The sequence below is a fragment of the Acanthochromis polyacanthus genome, chromosome 13 (genome assembly GCF_021347895.1).
Source record: "Acanthochromis polyacanthus isolate Apoly-LR-REF ecotype Palm Island chromosome 13, KAUST_Apoly_ChrSc, whole genome shotgun sequence".
NCBI lineage: Eukaryota > Metazoa > Chordata > Actinopteri > Pomacentridae > Acanthochromis > Acanthochromis polyacanthus.
The window spans coordinates 456,132-474,321 of NC_067125.1; the positions used below are offsets into that span (position 1 = coordinate 456,132).

General features: G+C 38.9%; 1 protein-coding gene and 1 long non-coding RNA gene across 5 annotated transcripts in view; both read right to left on the reverse strand.

The window, feature by feature from the left end:
- Positions 1–2,292: 2,292 nt before the first annotated feature.
- Positions 2,293–3,259, reverse strand: LOC127536860 (uncharacterized). The gene is made up of 2 exons (XR_007946070.1): positions 3,138–3,259; positions 2,293–2,542 (listed from the first exon to the last, which is right to left on the reverse strand). It is a non-coding gene; the product is annotated as an uncharacterized LOC127536860 (long non-coding RNA).
- A 6,712-nt stretch (positions 3,260–9,971) lies between these two features.
- Positions 9,972–18,190, reverse strand: part of LOC127536856 (zinc finger protein 883-like) — a 40,086-nt gene continuing 31,867 nt past the window's right edge. For 2 of the 4 annotated variants that reach the window (XM_051958224.1, XM_051958223.1), the window contains exon 2: positions 9,972–12,917. In XM_051958224.1, coding sequence (XP_051814184.1) covers positions 11,851–12,917 — 1,067 coding nt within the window. In that variant the 3' untranslated portion in view covers positions 9,972–11,850. The remainder of the gene's footprint in view (positions 12,918–18,190) is intronic. The other 2 variants (XM_051958225.1, XM_051958222.1) reach the window with 2 other exon arrangements.

Here is an 18,190-nt window from a genome sequence, read left to right on the forward strand (position 1 = left end):
ATTCGTCCTTTATTTGACTATTGTAGCGTCCTGTATTGATTCAGCATGGAACGCTAATTGTTCCGTATTGTCATAAATGTCCCACACACGTCTGTCACACACGCATCAAAACTGCATAATAAACAAAATAAAACACACGAAATATTAAGGGCAGCCAGTTTCATCTTCCTTAGACCTATGTAGCGAGGACCCGATGCAAGGTCCAGCAGGTCTGTTTGCCACTTCTGCCGCGGGTTTCCTGGTTGCAGACGCTGCTGCTCCCGCATGTTTAAAAAATGTCTACACACGAAACTCTACCACGTCCAAAGAAGCAAAAACATTTTCAAAAGCACAGGCGTGAGTGGGAAGACTGGACCCCATGGCAATAGGTACAGGGCAAACTGTGTTTTCTGTTGCTCATAGACTACCTGAAGTAAGGCAGCATCAGGAGACCAACATGTAAGAAACATGAGAACAGAGAGAACCCAACCAGCAGGTCACAGTTTATCATCATCTAATCATCTCCTGAAGTCCCTTTTGGTAAGAGACATCAGTACATGGTTGTGAATTTACCAGAGGATGATTATAGTCAGACTAATGTGGCCGTAGACTCTACAGTATTTTTGTGACTCAATAAATGCCTAAGTTGTTTAATAGTATTTTAAATGCTTTTTATTTTTTTAAATGTAATTTCTTTAATAGCCTATATGTGATCAATAAATGGCCTTTGTCTATCTAAAGAAAAACTCACTCAGAACTCTGATATGTTAACGGTACTAAATAAATAAATCAGTAAATACATTCATACACACATAAATAAGTTCATACATTCATTGTATTAAGAAAATATTTAGATGGGAAAAATATCTGTAGAGAATTTCTTTGTCCAGTATTCTGCATTCAGTTTGTGTAGAATCCAGTATTGCACACTGGTTGGTCATTACATTTTATTAGTATGGTTTCACTGTTTAAAATGATGCCACATCTTTTTAGACAGAACCTGTGATCATAAAACAATACAAAACTCTTAGTTTTGTGTTAATAAAGCACTTAAAGCTTTAAGTATGACTAAATGCTTTTTTCAAAATTAAATATATCACTCCTTGGGTGGTTGTGGCCCCACGTTTGGTAAAGTTGGAAAGATATTCACAGATTCAGACTTCCAGCATCAATAACTCATTAGATATAGGTTGTCAAAACATAAACGATGTCTCTTTCCCATCGTTGTAAGGCAGATGTTGTGCTACAAGCCCAGTTTTATCAAAAGTAGCTGTCTTTCAAGTTGCAGAAATAACAGTGGTGTCTATGAGCAGCCGGCTGTGAACAGGGACCGCCTGCAAATTGCAAAACTGCTGCAACAGCGAACAGAGACATAAATATTCAATAACGTCACTCTGATACACTGTTGTGTCAACAGAATCACTGCAGCCTTCAATTGGCTCCAGTTGACACCAGTGTTATTCCTGCACCTTGATAGACAGCTACTTTGATAAAACTGGGCTTGTAGCATATTGTCTGCCTTACAACGATGGGAAAGAGGCATTGTTTATGTTTTAACAATGTATGTAACAAAAATCGATTAAAATCGTAATCGTCCAAGATGACAAAAAAAAGAAAATCGAGATTTTATTTTTTGGCCATATCACCCAGCCCTAGACGAGCGTGCGGCGCACACCCGAGCGTAGAGTTGCATGGCGGTGCCCGGTCGGGACCGGGGGTGAACGGACAGGCGGTGTAGGTTTGGAGAAATGAACGTGTCATTCCTCATAGATATATACAAACACTAGATGGCTCATGAGCGCTGTCAGCCTATGGGGAGCGACGTCGCCACATGGCGGCCATCTTGGGACAGGGCTGCTCGATCACTCATAACATTAAAGTCAATGGAGCATGGATTTTAAAATCACTGTAGATCGCTCAATTTTCAACTGATTTTACAACAGCTTGGTTTGTTATAAACGTCAGAGATGTACTTGTTTTACTGCTTACATAAGAATAATTAAAACCACTGAATTCATATAAAACTTATATTAAGTAGATAGGTAATAAAGAAATAGCTATACACAGAGAGATATACTGTCAATCTTTAATATTTACAATATTCAAATAGACAAAATAAAAGTAAAAAAATAATGCTAAAATGAAAAAATAATGACATTTGAACAAAAAATAATAAATAATGAATAAAGAAAATAATAACAGGGTTCCCACTCTTTTCAATAAATCATTTTCCAGGATTTTTGCAGTGTCCCATAACCAACTGAAGTTACAACAATGGAGTGGGCAATTTTTAAATTCATCTCGCCTTCTTAAAAAAAACAAGATCAAAGGTTGATGACCAATATCTCTAACGAGCTGCACAGTATCATGTTAAGCTTTTGAATTTATTTCTAAATCTCAGGCATGAAAATTGTCTGCTAGCTGTCTTTTTAGTCAAAGGTTATTTAGTGTCTTACTATTCTTAATTTATGGTTTATACTTATATTGTAATCTTCACAATTTTATCCTGCTGGTTTGAGGACTGCAGCGAGGAGCTTCCACTTCTCTAAACTTCTGGCTGCCACTGCAAAAAAATAAAAAATGAACACAGATATCATCTTTTTCAGCATAAATGGATGTAAATGTAATTTTATTATTTAGCATTGCACTTCTTTATTACTATCAGCTTTCTAATGCACAGATAAAAACAAAGCTCAACCAAAATCAATGCACAACAAACAGAAATGTCTTTTCTTTTCATGAACCTGGTGCCTACATTACCCACAATGCATTTCAGCTGCAGGCTAACTAATCCAGGTATAGATGTGTACAAACAATAAGTCTAAGGTCTCAATCAAAGTATCTTAACAAGCAAATAAATACAACCACAACCACAAAGAATGTAATTTTGCCTAAAGATTCGGTTCTCAAAAAACGTTGGTCTCAGGAAAACCTAAGAATTGAAAATCAGATTGTGAGTAACACCATCTTCAATGTGAGTAGCCAGGCAGAAAAGACACACAACGGTGCCGCATTTTTCAAAACGAAAAGCTGCGATTTCGGAATTGAGCCTGAATCATAGCCACGTTAATAAGGTTTGTAATAAACTAAACCGTTTGTAAATCAATCAAGAATTGAGCGAGTTATGAGTGTTAAAGTGAGGAAATCATCCACCTTACCATGGACTACAGTACAGTGCGCCAGAGCAGTCCCCTGTCCTAAGATGGCCGCCAAGTGACGCCGCCGCTGACTCCGTCTTGAGACATCTGGGCTGAATCCCAAACCGCCCCCTACACACTCCCCCTCCACTACCGAGTGTCACTCCAAAAGAAGTCACACTCGCAGCTGTGGAGGGCACCTATTACTGAAGGGGGAGGGTATAAATACGATCGGCAGGAATGGGACGCCCTGTTGCCTCACCGGAAAACGGAAGACGTCATCGCCATGGTAACAGAAAGACGCCTACTGTGCATGGCTGTAGCGCTGTGGCACAGGTTGCAACTAACAAGGATCGCTGCTGCTTCCAGAAGCCGAAAGCATCCCACTTTTTTCACTCACATGTTTTCCAATCCTATTATCTGGCATTTCAGATCCAACAAATGAATAAATGAATTCTGTCAGTTGTGTTCAAATTTTAAGGTGTCAGGGGGTGCACAATTAAATCAAACGTCAGCAGAGAAGAAGATTTGTTTCTTTTGTTTTATCTTTTTACACCACTCTTTGTGATGTTCTGTCAGTGTGAAAAAGGCGTGGGAGAAATAATGGACACATGTGGAACTTACATCAATATGTTGTTTCCTCCTCCATTTTGACGTTGCACTTCCTGAAAAAGTTGTCCGGAGTGAGCATCGATGCAGACTCGCTATTTAAGGGCTGAACAGTCCACTCCCCCTCCGCACTACGCGGTTTGGGACGGCCCTTAATATGGAGGACCCTCCACGGCAACGCGCAAACGGAGGGGTAGTGTGTAGGGATAGTGTGTAGGGGGCGGTTTGGGATTCAGCCCTAGTGTTTGTATATATCTATGGCCGACACAACAAAACGACCGGAAGTGCAGCGATCGGAAGGGGTGTGGCCTCAGCCTCCAAGAGTGAGAGAGAGCGGGAAGAGAGATATCCTCCAGTTTATAAACTATGTCAGCGAGACACGACCGGCTGACAACCCACAGTGATTTTAGAGCAGAACTCTCCTGATACAAAGGCTTAAAACTGCTCTCTGTTGCGGAATGAATAGTTGTAATATTGGAGTCAGTTTACATGTTTGAACCAGAAACCGAATCTGAAGAAGAATAAAGACACGAAAAGTCCAACCCTGCAAGTTGACAGCATTGGTTCCTTTGGTTTGTTTCGTATAAATCCATGTTCTGGAGACTGTCTATTAAGATATTTCAGTCATGATACATCTTCTAGTGTACATATTTTTTTTAAAACACCATATGAACATGTTAACAACTTGATTTTCAGCACAATGTTTCCAAGCAAAAACGGTACATAAAGTCACATAAACTCTGTTTAAGAGCTCTGCTTCTACCTTGGAAGCACCTTGAGATGTTAATTCAAGTTAAAGAATAAGGCTGAGGTCTGTTTTCTATCCAAAGCTCCATCTATTGGTATTCTCAGACTTTTTCATTCATCATTTTTGGTGCTTCAGGACACAGTAAATGAGCTGTAACTTGTAACATACTTTTTTCAATGGGTTTATTGTTGATTTTGGAGTTTCATTGATGCTGTCAGTGTGAATTATTTCATCATTATTGGCTAAAAAGTTACCCAGTGTTTCACGAGGCATGTTGTGGATTGTTGGAGTTGCAGTAGATCAAGTTTTCTGGAGGGATTTCTGGTTGAATATTTGATTTTTTGGGGTTTTTTTGCCCCCTAAAGACTGTTTAAAGTGAGGGTCAAATGCTGCTGATCAACACCAACAGAACTGCTGGTTTGTGGACCATAGAAGTAGATGTGTGTTTAATTGTTTAAATGACAGATGTAAACCTTTTATTTTCTCAAACAGAGAGTTAATGTTGGGTTTACATCTTACTTATTGGATGTCTGTCAGTGTTTAGACATTCTGCACACAAAGAAACTGACTGAAGATCCATCAGAGGCTTCAAATGCACAAAATGATCAAGACTTGTTAGGTTCAAATTGTTTCATAATGCCACGAACTAAAGGAAAAACAAAGAGAAAAAAGCCAGTTTCCTACAATTCAACAATCTCATTTAGTAGACACCTTTCTCCAAAGCCTTTAAAACTCCTCCAGACCTCCACAAACACTCGTTGTGCGCTCCGTTAATTAGCAGCATCAATTACACAGTAATTAATTACACCTTTATGCGTTCAGGGAACATTTTTTGATTGAAAATAAGTGAAAATAGAGACTTAAATGAAGAAAAGTGTAAAATTTGCGGCATGCATGAGCACCCACAGGCAGAAACATGTTTTGGAAAACATCCGAGAAAAGCCACATGTTGTGTTCTCGTTCCAACTTGAATAAACCAAACTAAAGTTTTTCTGTTTTTTAAAAAGAAGGCACAAAAAGGAGGTTTTAAATGTGGTTTTACTCACCGCTCCAGTTGAGCAGGTACACATAGAGGAAGATGGGTAGAAAAGCTCCGTGCAGAAAAGACACGTTCTCCAAACGCAGCCCAAAACTGCATCTGCAGCTCGGTGCTCCGACTGTGTGGTGGAGGCAGCTTATCAGTGTTTTCTGCTGCTACAAATTCACACACAACACATTTGTTCTCACTAGAAAGTCCTCAAGGTCGGACCTTATCTCACCTTATGAGGACACTTACAGTTTTTATGATTGCATAAACATGAAAAGAAAAAGAATTACCTAATTTTCAACACTTTACACTGTAAAAAATGCCCCTCTCAACACAAGAAAAAAAACTGATTTCAAAGAATCTTTACTTTGAATTAAATGAAAAATCTGCCAATAAAACAAGAGAAAAATGGTTTGATGTAACATAATGTGTAAATTTTTTTCCAAAATGTTTGAACATTTTTGACTTCACTGAACTTTTAGCCATGGTTGGGCTGTTTTCATGGTAATTCAGGACATTATATTGCACAAATGGACAGAATATTGAGCTCTTAAAATTAGCTGGAAACTTATTTTAAGCTTTATTCTACCAATGATATTTTGTCAAGCTGAGGTGTCTTAAGCCTCCTGTTGTCGTCATTTAGAGCACCAAAAAATATTGTTCACGTCTAAAAAAAATCAGCAAAAAAATCCCCAAATTTCTAAAAGTTTGTAAAATCTTCAGGAAGAAAATTCCTTAAAAGTTTCCCTTAAACGTTTTGTTTAATAAAACACCAAATTTGGCAATAAAATTTAAAAAATGAAAAAAAATTGTAAATATTTTCAGAAATGAAGAAAAATCTTCCAAAAAATATTATAAGATATCTAAAGTAATTCCATATATATCTGTAAAAGTTCTAATATTTTATTTAAGAACATCTTGGAAAAAATCAACCTTTTTTCTGAGTGTTCTTAAAGAAACTTTTTTTAACATTCCTTATTTATTCCACCAAAAAATGTTCAAAAATTTTGCAAAATTGTTGAAAATGTGGAAGTTTTCACTGCGAAAATATAGATATTTTCCACGTTTTCAAACTCTAAAATGGGTTAATTTGACCTGCAGGACGACACGAGGGTTAAAACAAGAACGTTTCTAAATGTTTTGACTTAACAAGATATTTAAGATGCATTGTCCTAAAACAAGTCCCTCCATCTGCTGAAATGTCTCTTGTGAAGTGAATTTACCTGAAATCAAGCGGGATGAGACATTGTGACTAAAAATAGGACAAATAGACTTGGTAAGATTTTGAGTTTTTGCAGTGTACACTCAAGGAGTAAAACATTGGAGCAGATTTTCACCACTATAAACACAAAGTCAGCCTCACACTTTTTGCAGAACAACACACACAGTGATTTAGCAAACACTAAACACACGTGTTACATTAGACACAGAAGTCTATCATGATGTCACTTCCTTTCAGGTCCAAAGCACTGACTGATAAATCAACACACCTATGAGCCAGTTGGTTAAACACACACATGAAACACATGAATGCTTTATTGTAGACACACCAATAAGGTTTGAGCTCTAGAAAACCACCGTCATGCCAATATGGGCCCTTACAACACGGATCACATTTTTGGACTGGTTCCACAACCTCCTCACAGTAATGAACCAAATCCTCCAGATGCAGCTCATTATCATCTGGAACCATGTTTCATTCCACCGCTCTGCTCTGCTCCACAACTGCTTTAACACCATCCACAGTTTACAGGACTGGACCTTCCACCGTGTTCTACATTTCTAAACCCCATCCAAGAATTTTTTTTTCTCCATGGCGGTTCCAGGTTCCCCTCATTGAGGCCATGGAAGAGGCTTGTGACCAAATCGGCGCTGCAGCTGCAAGGATGGATCCATCATTCAGGACAGTTCTTCCCACGTTGTCGTGTCCATGAGGATATTTCCTGCATGTTGATGAAATTCTCTGTCCAGATCCAGCTAGGCAAAGAGATGTGTAGTACTGAATTTATTTTCTTCAAATGTCTTTTTATTTTCTTCTTTTATTGTGCAGTACTTTAACCTGTACTGGTAGTACAGTATTTTTATCTGTCTGTTTTCTGGGCTTACAGTGTTGGGATATGTTTTGTTGTGATTGTCTATGTTGACTGATTCTGGTTATATGAAGAGAAATAAATCATATTTTCAGCAGTCTGCAGCACTGATCTCGTGTTGTGTTTGGTGAATTTACCATGTTGTGTATTTGTACTTTCTCTGTGTACTTCACTGACAGTAATCTAAACACTGAGAGGTAGAACTGCTAAAAGTGTTTGAAGTTAAACACAGCAGTGTGTATCTGGTTCAGACAGAATTAATCCTAATGAAATGTGTGTTTCATGTAGTAACATAAGAAGGTTTTGTTTGAATGGTATGTTTCATTTTGCACAGGACCTGAGGTGTTGTTCATATTGTGTGTTTGGTTGTGTTAATTGTGTGTAGTGATGTGAAATTCTGAGCCCTGTTTTCAAAACCCTGCTTAATCAATCTTTATAAAAACACTGTAATGCTAATGTTTCACAGATGAGACTGACAGCACATATCTACAGCCAGCAGCCAGTTAACTTAGCATAAAGTCTGGAAACCACACACTGGGATAAATAAAGGTGCTAACAGGAGCTAAAATGGTTCCAAACAGTCATGCTACTGAGAAAACACTTAAATTCCACAGAAAATCTCCCATCTAGATTATATTTAATTTCAAAAGAATTCAGAGAAAATTCCACAAATTTCCAGTAATATTTTTAGTGGAAAATTTTCTTTTTATTCCCAAAATGTTCCAAAAAACATTTTTTCCAATGCTGGAGTGAGAACGTCCTTCTTTTGCTGTCTTGAAACGTTTTACAGAAGAACAATCTCAACAGCAACATCCCCAAAACATCCTCAGAACATTATAGGCAAAATGTTTCACTGTTGTTAGAGTGTCACAGGAACCTTTGACAAAAAACATTCTGTCATTTGATGCTGCAAGAAAATCCTGAAAACATTTTCTTAATGTTGGTTCTTCTGTTTATTCTGCAACGTAATCTGACAACGTCCTCCAGGTGCTAACTGGAGCTAAAAATGGTTCTTGAATTTCCCTTCTATCTATCTATCTATCTGTCTGTCTATCTATCTATCTATCTATCTATCTATCTATCTATCTATCTATCTATCTATCTATCTATCTGGATAGATAGATAGATAGATAGTTTCTCAAAAAGCCATCTTCTGTTCCTCGGTTAGAGGAGGGAGGTCCCAGGCAGAGGCCAAATCCTCAACACTTTTTCTATCCTTTTCTGAGAGTCTGGAATGCCCTTCAAGCTTCAAAACAAAGGAGAGCAAATTAGGATAGAAAATGCCAGATTCTACGTTGTTAGAAGAAAAAAGAAAAAAAGATGCAAAATGTTTAAAACCAGACAGAAAGACGTAAACTGACCAAAACAAAACACATAATGACACAAATGAGACACAAAATGATCCAGAAATCTTCTTACAGTCATGAAACTGTCCACATTTATTCTATTCAACATTCTGAGGGTTTTTACAGAGAGCTTTGTTCATAGATCATTTACAGTCTGATTTATGACACTTTTTTTTCTAAAAACAGACTGAAATGTACAAAATGATCCAAATGAGATGTTCATTTTGTGTCTCATTTTAGTCATTTTTGTTGCTAATTCTGGTCATGCATTTCTTTAAATAACCAACAATACTGTGGACTCATTATTTAAACTTGAGGTAAATTCTTAGCATACTCAACTGGAAAATACTTTTACTGATTTGCTGTTGTTTGAACCTTAGTGCTGTCTTCGGGTCAAAATGAACCAGGCCACCATGTTTAATAGCATAGAACGGCCCCTAAATGACCTTTTTCAACTTGAAATTTGATCACTTTTCCTCAAGTGACCCCAACGTTAGAAAAAGTGAAACATTGTTTTTGTTTATATTTTCATCAAAGCTGTACACCACCAGGGTACAAAGACTGTCTTCAGGTCATTTTTTACCCGGTGTCAGATAGAAAATTGACCCCCATGGAAAAGTGACCGAGGTTACAAAACATTAAATAACTAGCATAATACATAGTGGGGTCAAGATTCTACACCCTGGCTACTTCTGGACTGTTGAGATTGTCATATTTACAGATTTTCAAATTAATATGGACTAATCTGATATTGCTGAAGCCATGAGGGCAGTTTTCAGGTTTCAGTTCCCAGCAGGTCAGAGATCAGGTTTTTTTCAGTCATCCAGGAGTAACAAGAAGGACTGTAAAACAAATACTGTGTGCTGCACATGTGACAAATACAGTTGCAGTCTGTCCTCCATGTGTTAATTAGAGCTTAATATGTTCGGAATATTTTTGCTTGAATCTGTTATTTTTTCTATTCTTATGATTGATGTAGGTTATGAATCTTTCGGGTGGGAGCAATGACCCAAAAAATGAGGGAGTACTAGTATCTGGTAGTTGAGTTTTGTAGTTTTATATTCCATTGTACAGTATACAGTACACTGTTGTTTCCCTTCAAAAATGCATTTCAAGTTCATTTCTGCACATTTCTGGTACTTTATTAGGCTATAGAAGTATTATCTCCTGCAAAACAAGAAATGTTTACACCTATGCAGTACCTTTAGCAGCAATAATAGTGATAATAAACCTCTACTTAACCCTTTAAGCTTCAGTCAATTCCAGCCGTTTTCAGTACAAAAAATCGCTAATATTCTATTTTTAAATAAAAAAATTACGAAAAATACGGGGAATATTGGACGGGCATCGCGAGGTGCATTTCCTTGAAAAGGACCGATTCGGGGATTTTATACCGACTTCAGGACATGTTTTGGACAAAATAGTTTCCTGGCTTGTGTCATCTGGATGTAAAAGGTTGGATTATGGCCGTTTTTTGTGGAATCTTTTTTTTTGTGTATAATAATGAACCCGGAAATGTGAGTCGCGCTGTGTGCGTTGAAGCCGTGTATAGAGAACGGATGGATGAATATTTGTTTTTGTCGGACAAATGTGTTTTTCTCACCCGCTGTGGTAATCGCATCTGAAAGTGGTTTATACCGGCAGATTCATGAGAATCTAAGCTTTCCATCGGTGTATAGTGTTTGTATAAGCGCGTTTGCGGCCGTCGGACATTCTTGAAATTCCTATGCAAATTAGTAAGTGTACCGCCGGCGGTACACTGAAGCTTAAAGGGTTGAAGAAAGAAAATAGTTACAGCATGAACAATGGAATAAAAACGAATGGTGTTCACTGATTAAATACAGTCTTTCTACCCTCTGAGGAAGCAAAAACAGGCATTCACAAAGTGTGTGATGCATGACAGGTTGTTTCTTCATGTAAAATAGATTTTTGGTGAAAAATTCCATTAAGCTGCTCTATTTTAGAGGCTCAGTGGAGGCAGGTCATTTTTGACCCTGAGGACAGGAGGAGTGTTCAGGACGTTCAGACAATACAAGGGTTCAATGTGCTGTATGACGACACAATGAGATCCTACTAACAAATCACACAGATGACCTATGTGGTGACAATAGAAGAAATAAATAGCATAAGACCTTTATGTAACCAGCAGAAACTGCAGCACAGCTTCACCTGTTTTTTAACATTTCTGGTTTTGACATTTGCAGGAGTGTATCAGCTACTACTAGTAAAACCACGTGTCTGTTGCTTGAAAACATAATAATGTTGGTTATGTCTTTGATATCTGACTCAGAGTTATTCTTGCTGGGGATCTTCAATGTTACATTAATTATGAAACAACTTGTAAATGTTCATCTGTTTGAAAACATTCAAAACATTTCATGAAGCAGTCATGGAGCTGTAGACGTTTTATTACAACTTTATTTCACGTCCAGATCTCCTCTGCTGCAGTGACACACTCTGTTGTGTCCTACTGTCACAATGTCTCTGTATCTCGTTGCCTCCTTTTACTTGAAAGACAGCAGAACTCAAGCTGAGTGGATTCCAGCAGTATGTTCACACCTGAACAGCCATGTTCTCTCAGCAGGATGTGAAAATGTTCCAAACAGCTTCACATTATCTCCAATCAGTGCTCTGCTGATGAAGGATGTCATGATAGCAGAAATGTAGCAGTCTGTACCAATACCATATCCATCCAGACATTCAGTTTGGTTCTTCTGCCTGCTCCACCACCACCACAGTCCAGACTCCATCTGGTCTAATCATCAAGGATTGCTTACATACTTCCTCACAATTGTTGTTGAAGCACAGACTAAAGGTGCTTTAAATCTAAAACATTTACTTTTAACCTGTACCAACTCTTCCATGTTGTTTCAACCTTAGTTCTGACATTATGTTTTCCACAGATGTTTCAGGATCAGGACTTTTCAGCTGTGTGGATTCTCATGTGGGCTTTTAATCGATAACTACAGTTGAAGCTTTTTCTACAGGTTCCACCAGAATATGGCTTCTCACCTGTGTGACATCTCATGTGGACAGTCAAATAGGTCTGTTGACTGAAGCTTTTTCCACAGGTTCCACAAGAATATGGCTTTCCCATTTTGTGAACTGCCATGTGCCTATTATGTGCTGATGAACCAGAAAATCTTTTTCCACAAATGTGACAAACATATGGTTTCTCACCTGTGTGACGTCTCATGTGGTCAGTCAAAGAGGTCCGTCGACTAAAGCTTTTTTCACAGGTTTCACAAGAATATGGCTTCTCACCTGTGTGAAGTCTCATGTGGTCAGTCAAATGGGTCCGTCGACGAAAGCTTTTTTCACAGGTTTCACAAGAATATGGCTTCTCACCTGTGTGGGTTCTGTGATGTCTGATTAAATCTGATTTACGACTAAAAGCTTTTCCACAGACCTCGCATGTTGTACATTTTCTTGCCTTGTCATTATCACACTGTGTCGCTGATGTTGGAGCATTGTCTACATCATTACTGTGACTGTTGTTACTCTGATGTCTTGGTTTCTGCTCGATACATCTAGTTGATCCTGAGTCTACATCCTTGCTTCCTTCCTGATCTGGGCTCTCAGCTACACAAGAGATGTGAAACAGGAGCTGATCACTGTTTGGTTTTGGTTCACTGTGGTCACTTTCCTCATCAGCAGGAGTCACCTCAAAGGTATCAGTCTCCTGTTTCAATCCAATTAACTCTTCCTCCTGACTGGAGCGGAGTTCATCCTGTTCCACTTTAATTTGTAGTAACCCTGGGTCTAATTGGTGCAGACTGGTGCACAATTCTTCCTGTTCCATTTTAATTTGAGAAATCTCTGGGTTTGATTGGTCCTGACTGGTGCAGAGTTCCTCCTGCTGATCTGTAATCCATAGAGGCTCTGGGTCTTCATGGTCCACCATGGAGTTTCTCTCCTGGTCATGGGGCTGATGGTCAATGACAGTCTTCTCATTCTCACAGACATAAGACTGTGGGAGCTCTGGAGGAACAAAGAGACAAAAGACAATGGTTACTACTGTGATGATGAGAGAACACACATCTGTCACTTTGTCCAGGACTGGCTGTCTCCAACAAATTCAGCTCAACAGTTGAATGTTTGATGCAAAAAGAATATGATGCTTTATAATAGAAGTCTTTGAGCCGTGAAACAGCAGCAGGAATGATACAAGCATCTCCAAATGACTGAACATTTCTATGAACACGTTGTTCCACAGTGGATACAGGATCACAAAGTTCTAATGGTAAACACCACTGGGTACTTTTCTACACACCACACAGACAGGTTTGATGGGGATCCAGTAAAATCTGTCTGAATAAAGCTGCTGTCCTCTTCAGCCTTCAAACCTGTCAGGACATTTGGATTTTAATGTTATTCTTATTTTACTGCTGGTTACTGTACTGTTGATTTGACTCATCAGTGAAACCCAACTTGTTAATAGTGGAATGCAGTTGAACACATTACTTCTATACTCTCTAACTCTGTACGTGTGCTTTCTTGAGATCATGAATTATCTCTATACACGGAATTATGTCTCTGGACTTAAATGATGGAATGACTGAGTCCTCTGTCAGAGTTTTATTATTAAACTGTTTGATAACACAATGCAGTTGCTGTCAGTGTGGAGTAGTTCAGATAAACACTTCCAGCACCTCTGAACAGGAAACTTTGGTTCTTGCTTCCAGGGTCAATCAACACAACGATCACATTTTTAAAACTCCACACAGCATCAATAACAGACACCATTAGGGCTGCACGATATATAAAAAAAAATCGTTTTTGCAATAATGGTAAGTGCGATATCCATATCGCAAAGTTGCGCAATAATTTTATGATTATTTAGATGTATAAATCATGCTTTTTGCATGCATAGACGTTTTCTTGTGACCAATTGAGCGTGACCTTGAAGCCCTCTCCCCCATCCCAAATAGCATTTTTGCTACCAGCGCCACAACACAACATGGCAGGACACGGGAAGACGACTGTAACGAACAACTTGTGTCTAAAAAACAGCGCACCTCAGAAATTTGGGAGTACTATGGCTTTAGGAGACAGGACGAGTCATAGACGCAAGTACTTTGCAAGTCATGCCGAAAAATTGTGGCTACGTCGCGAGGAAACACTACAAATCTGCACAGCCACCTCGAACACAACCACAAGGAACTGTATGCTGTTTTCTTACAATCTAAAACACCACGAGCTACTCCCATGAAGGCAGAGAAAATAAAGGCAAGCACACAGACAACAATTGGTGAAAGTTTTTCTTCTGTTACACCATATGAAAAAACTTCCAACTGCCACCAAGGTTTAACTGAGGCCATTACACGTTATATTGTGAAATGCACACTCTCCATTAATGTCGTGTGCAAAGAAGGTTTTTTGGATATGCTGAAAGAATTCGACCGCAGATACCAAGTGCCATCACTGAACTATTTCCCAAGTCGCCATTCCACAGATGTACGAGGCATGCTTGGGGTCTGTAAAAGCGGAGCTTAATAATGTGGATTTCTTTGCAAGCACCACAGATTTATGGTCCAGTCATACTACTGAGCCCTACATCAGTTTTACTGTTCACTTTCTCACAAATGACTTTGATCTGAAAACACGCTGCTGAGAAGTCTCCTACTTTCCGGACTTCCACACCGGTGAAAATATAGCGGCTGCCCTGTGGGATGTGTTGACGAACTGGGGGTTGCAAGAAGAGGAACAAGTGGTTATCACATCGGACAACAGCACTAATATCCAACATCGCAATATATATCGATATTGCAGTTCTGGACACCCATATCGCAGATACACACGTGGACAAAATTGTTGGTACCCCTCAGTTAAAGAAGGAAAAACCCACAATTCTCACTGAAATCACTTGAAACTCACAAAAGTAACAATAAATAAAAATTTATTGAAAATTAAATAATCAAAAACAGCCATTACTTTTGAATTGTTGATTAACATAATTATTTAAAAAAAACAAACTAATGAAACAGGCCTGGACAAAAATGATGGTACCTCTATAAAAGATTGAAAACTATTTGACCAGAGTGACATGATTAACTCAGGTGTGTCATTTAATTGACATCACAGGTGTTTCCAAACTCATAATCAGTCAGTCTGCCTATTTAAAGGGAGACAAGTAGTCACCCTGCTGTTTGGTGAAAAGGTGTGTACCACACTGAACATGGACAACAGAAAGCGAAGGAGAGAATTGTCCCAGGACATCCGAAAAAAAAATTATAGACAAACATCTTAAAGGTAAAGGCTATAAGACCATCTCTAAACAGCTTGAAGTTCCTGTGACAACAGTGGCTCATATTATTCAGAAGTTCAAGACCCACGGGACAGTAGCCAACCTCCCTGGACGTGGCCGCAAGAGGAAAATTGATGACAAATTGAAGAGACGGATCGTTGGAATTGTATCCAAAGAGCCCAGAGCAACCTCCAAAGAAATTAAAGGTGAACTCCAAGGCCAAGGTACATCAGTGTCAGATCGCACCATTCGTCGTTGTTTGAGCCAAAGTGGACTTCATGGGAGACGACCAAGGAGGACACCACTGCTGAAAAAAACTCATAAAAAAGCAAGACTGGAATTTGCAAAAATGCATGTTGACAAGCCACAAAGCTTCTGGGAGAATGTCCTTTGGACAGATGAGACCAAACTGGAGCTTTTTGGTAAGGCACATCAACTCTATGTTCATAGACTCAAAAACCAAGCATACGAAGAAAAGAACACTGTCCCTACGGTGAAACATGGAGGAGGCTCAGTAATGTTTTGGGGCTGCTTTGCTGCATCTGGCACAGGGTGTCTTGAAAGTGTGCAAGGTAAGATGAAATCTGAAGACTATCAAGGCATTCTGGAGAGAAATGTGCTGCCTAGTGTCAGAAAGCTTGGTCTCAGTCGCAGGTCATGGGTCTTCCAACAGGACAACGATCCAAAACACACAGCCAAAAACACCCAAGAATGGCTGAGAGAAAAGCGTTGGACTATTCTAAAGTGGCCTTCTATGAGCCCAGATCTGAATCCCATTGAACATATGTGGAAGGAGCTGAAACATGCCATTTGGAGAAGACACCCATCAAACCTGAGACAACTGGAGCTGTTTGCTCATGAGGAGTGGGCCAAAATACCTGTTGACAGCTGCAGAACGCTCATTGACAAATACAGAAATCGTTTAATTGCAGTGATTGCCTCAAAAGGTTGTGCAACAAAATATTAAGTTATGGGTACCATCATTTTTGTCCAGCCCTATTTCATTAGTTTGTTTTTTTTAAAAATTATGTTAATCAACAATTCAAAAGTGATGGCTGATTTTGATTATTTAATTTTCAATACATTTTTATTTATTGTTACTTTTGTGAGTTTCAAGTGATTTCAGTGAGAATTGTGGGTTTTTCCTTCTTTAACTGAGGGGTACCAACAATTTTGTCCACGTGTGTATTTCCAATATCATGCAGCCCTGGACACCATAATATGAGCCCATCCTCTCTTCCTCACAATGTGTCTCAGTTCACCGTTAACTATTCACCTGAACACTTCATGATGTTCTACATGTGTAGCGGAGTTAATGATTCCACTTGCCATCTCATAATACATATTTGGTTCCCACGGTGACAACCGGATATGGCGTGGACCCACAACGTCCAGGCCCCTGCAGACTTGGGGTGTGTTCCATAGATATGAAGAGTAGATACGACACGCCCCTCTGAGTGCCATGCCTACGGAGACACTAAGCTAGTGGGGGCAAAGTTTCAGTGTTTTCCATTGATGTGTACGGCACGAAAACTAAAACAAGAAGAATGCTGGCTCATTGTGCGGCATACAGTTGCACACTACATCGGACGATCAAGACAAGGAAACTTGGAATAACTTTCCACAGGTAAGAATAGTTTTCGGCTCTTTTTTCATTATTAAATCTTGTTGAAAGCTTCCAGTTTATGAGAGCTAGCTAGTTAACCACTAGCAAAACACTAACACGGGCTAACAGCTGGACAACCAAATACCAGATGATTAATAGTTGATGTAGTATAGTTGTACAAGCAGTAGTAGTAATACTAAAAGTACAAGCAGTAGTAGTAGTAGTATAAGTAGCTGTTAGAGTAGTAGAAGTAGTATCAGCATGTCTACTAGTATTACAAGTTGTAGAAGCAGTGACAGTATCAGCAGCAGTAGTTGTGTATTACCACTACTACTAGTAGTAAGAATAATCATAATACGTCAAATTTATATAGCGCTTTTTGGGACACTCAAAGACACTTTACAAGACAGACAGATAAGCAGACAGATAGTAGTCGCATTACTATTAATACCACCAATACTACCAACAGTAGTTATAAAGCCTAACTCATATAGATCTAGATTAGCATCTATCTTATTCCTCCAAACCCATTTTATGATTGGGCAATTCTTTAGGACTGCTCTCAGATAATTGAAATGATACTAAACAAGGCTATACTTATCAAATTAAATAACTTTGGTCTCCACTATATTGGCTAATTGAGTTCTTTGCACTTAATTTATTAGTATGATTTCTTTTCAAATATGTTGTTGTGTACATACTTATTTACTTCTCTGTCTACTTGTTTTCTTTACTCCATGTAGGTTTCCCAAAGACTATGGGTTGAGGAAGAAGTGGGAAGCAGCTCTGAGGAGAGAGAGCTTTCCTCTAACTATATTCACCTTATTCAGCTCCGCCCATTTTCCAACGGGCGGGACTTCCTGTTTTGAGTAGCACTTCCGGTAACTCGGTCATGGCGGTGTTTACAACTGAGAAAGTGAAGTGGGAAGAAACAAAAACCTCTTTAAAAAACAGAAATGGATCAAGTCTGCCTCATCCATGACTGATTACAGAGTGGGAGGATGACATGAAAAAGTGGCCATAAGTCATGTATGCCGATATTTTTTAACTATTTCGTGTTGTCTCTTGGCGTTGATCGCTCGGCTATGAGGAATTATAAGAGCACTGAAGCCTATCAATATTTGCACAGTGGTAAAGTCGGTGCTGTTCTGTTACATCAAGAACGGGAATATACATTTCTTAAAGCTAATGTCAGCCCAAGTCAGTCTAGTACCTCCTCACACATGGCGTGGGTGTTGGTGACAGCTGATGGAGTGGTGGAGACCACGGGATGCTCCTGTATCGCTGGGTTGGGACGGTCCTGCAGTCACGCTGCTGCGATATTATGGAAGGTATGTTGATTTGAATAAAACTTAATTTGATTCATGTATATATGATGTGGTTGTGCAAACGGAGGTTGTT